Source organism: Octopus bimaculoides, chromosome 20, assembly GCF_001194135.2.
Source record: "Octopus bimaculoides isolate UCB-OBI-ISO-001 chromosome 20, ASM119413v2, whole genome shotgun sequence".
Taxonomy (NCBI): Eukaryota; Metazoa; Mollusca; class Cephalopoda; order Octopoda; family Octopodidae; genus Octopus; species Octopus bimaculoides.
Window position 1 is genome coordinate 44,096,774 of NC_069000.1, and position 2,794 is coordinate 44,099,567.

A 2,794-nucleotide genomic window follows, 5' to 3' on the forward strand; every position below is an offset into this window, starting at 1 on the left:
GGGGGGGGGAGAAAGGACACATTAGATTAAGTAGATTTAAATATATAAAAAAGATGGGATGGTCACAGGTGGAATGCTTTTGATGACAGGTTTTTTTGACCAGGCTTCACCTGTGGTTTTTAACAGCATCAACAAGTAGCCATCTGTTTAATATAAGTAACAGTAAGTGGATGTTTAAGAAAGGAACAGAAGCTAGAGGTGTATCAAGGTAGATGGAAACAGAGAGAAGCCTCTGTTGTGTGTGTTTGTTTATATGCTTGTATGTCTGCCTCGACGTCATGTGATGCCTATAAACAACCCTAACCATCATGGAGGCGGTGCCTGTTCCAATCTTCCCTGGTAAACATGTCCAACCATGGCAGAGCATTCCCTTGCCTGGGAAGAGATGAGGGCTGTTGAAAGGAAGGGGCATCAGGCCTTAGAAAGGGTCACAAAGAAGGGCATCTGCCTCGTGCAAACGTGAAAAAGTGCATGCTAAAACAACAAAGGATTATACATACGTATATCTGGTTTCGGTCATTAGACTGCGGCCATGCTGGGGCACCAGCTTGAAGAAGTTTTAGTCAAATGAATCGACCCAAGGACTTTATTTTTTTTAAAAAAAAGCTTGGTACTTACCCCATAGATTTCTTTTGCTGAACAGCTAAGCTATGGGGATGTAAAATCACACCAACACCACTTGTCAAGCAGTGGTGGGGGAAAAACACAGGCACACACATATACATACGATGGGCTTCCTTCAGTTTCCGTCTACCAAAACCACTCACAAGGGTTTGGTAGGCCCACAGCTATAGGAACACTGCCTTTAGTTGAGCAAATCGACCCCAAGACTTATTCTTTATAAGCCTAGTACTTATTCTATCAGTTTCTATTGCAGAACTGCTAAGTTACAGGGACGTAAACACACCAGCATCGGTTGTCAAGTGATGTTGGGGGGGGGGGGCAAACAGAGACACAAACACACACACACATAAGTACAATGGGCTTCTTTCAGTTTTGTCTACCAAATCCACTCACAAGGCTTTAGTAGCCACACACCTGGTTTTCACACCTCAAAACTGCTGAGACAAAAACGTGGCATCACTGTCAATGAAATGGTCTCAGGCAAAGACATGCAAAAATGTTCATGCACACACAAATTTGTGATGGGCCTCTGTCCACCCACCAGTTTCAACCAAGGAACTGGCTAAGATGAGTTTATAGTAAAAGTCATTTGCTCAAGGTGCCACACACTGGGCTCGAACCTGGAGCCATGCAGTTACAGAATTTTCTCACTACACAACCCTACCTGTGCCTTTTCAACACACACACACACACACACACAAAGAACTGAAGGAGGACACAGAATAATGCTAGAGTGCTTAGAGTAATGTCCTCCTGATGGTGATGGATTTTAGCCCTAACATCACAGCTACCACTACACCATCACATCTATCCAATATTTTTTTTTTAGTTTAAAGAGTTCATGTGTGAAAAGTTCAGACATCTGTATAATGAGATTAAATAATTAACCAGTAATTAACAGATTGTGTGTTGGACTGACGCCATCATCATATTGACGATTCAACTGTGGAAAATCCGACAGCAATATTGTTACAGCAAACTCTACTCTTATACAACAGCAACGACTGAAACTAGTGAAAGATAAAAAAGTACACACACACACACACACACGTTGGGCTTCAATGCAGTTTCTATGTAACAATTTTGCCAATAAGGCTGTGATAGTAGAAGAGACTTGCCCAAGGTGCCACACAGTGGGAACGAACCCAAAACCTTGTGGCTAGAAAGGGAACTTCTTAACCACACACCATGTTTGCAACTATTATAACATTTCTTAGAAGGAAAAGAAAGAAAGAAAGAAAGAAATAAAGAAAGAAGCCAGGAAACCCAAGAAGGAAAACATCAAAGAGAACAGCCACAACAACAACTACTACTACTACCACTGCTGCTACTATTACTACAACAACAAATATACCACATCTACTAAAACTACCAACCTTTAGGACAGCAAACAAACTCCACACCACTGAAATGTCCGGGTTCTTTGCATGGCCAAAGCATGGCGAAACTTTGTGTGGTCATCTGACGCAGGGCACACTTGCTCATGGCGGTCTTGTTGCACTCGTCAAACTCGTTGCAGACACGAGAATCATGGTAGTGGTCAAAGATGCAGTGTTCTGGCACCAGCAAGGCATCACTTTGGAATGGTCCGACTGGAGAGGAGAAACAAATCAACATGTTGCAATTACTAAATGATGACGATGACGGCAATGATGATAGTGGTGGTGGTGGTGACAGTGGGCATGGGTGTGGCCATATACCTTTTATTGGTTTTTTTTTTTTTTAAAGATATGCTGCAAGAAATGCTACTAAGCATATTCTTCAGCATGCTAATGATCCTGGCAGCTCATTTCCTTGGTAATAATAATAATAATAATAATAATAATAATAATAATACCAGTTATGTACTGGAGTTAGCACAATTGACCGTTCCCTTTAGCCTAAATTCAACACCTGTGTCCATGTTGGAAAGCAAGGGAGGCAGTTTCCGTTGTTCTCTTTTAACATAATTGGTTGGTCTGGAGGAAGGAAGGGTTTTTCATGTCCTCTGCAGACCCTCCAAGACCAGTGACATTATGGCGTTAACATTATGCTTGAAATGCCAGAGTAAGCTGACGTCTGCAGGAGAAAGCAAGCACAGGCAGGGAATTCCTGAGAATTAACCATTCTGGAGAGAAAGGGTGAGCTGTCATGGTTAGTATGGGAGCCTTAGGGTTTTTAGGTGGGTGGG

At 42.3% G+C, this 2,794-nt stretch overlaps 1 protein-coding gene across 1 annotated transcript in view; it reads right to left on the minus strand.

Annotated features, from left to right (window-relative positions):
- Nucleotides 1-2,794, minus strand: part of LOC106870068 (amyloid-beta precursor-like protein) — a 99,432-nt gene that overhangs the window by 13,523 nt on the left and 83,115 nt on the right. The window contains exon 4 of the mRNA XM_014916039.2: nt 2,001-2,216. Coding sequence (XP_014771525.1) covers nt 2,001-2,216 — 216 coding nt within the window. The remainder of the gene's footprint in view (nt 1-2,000; nt 2,217-2,794) is intronic.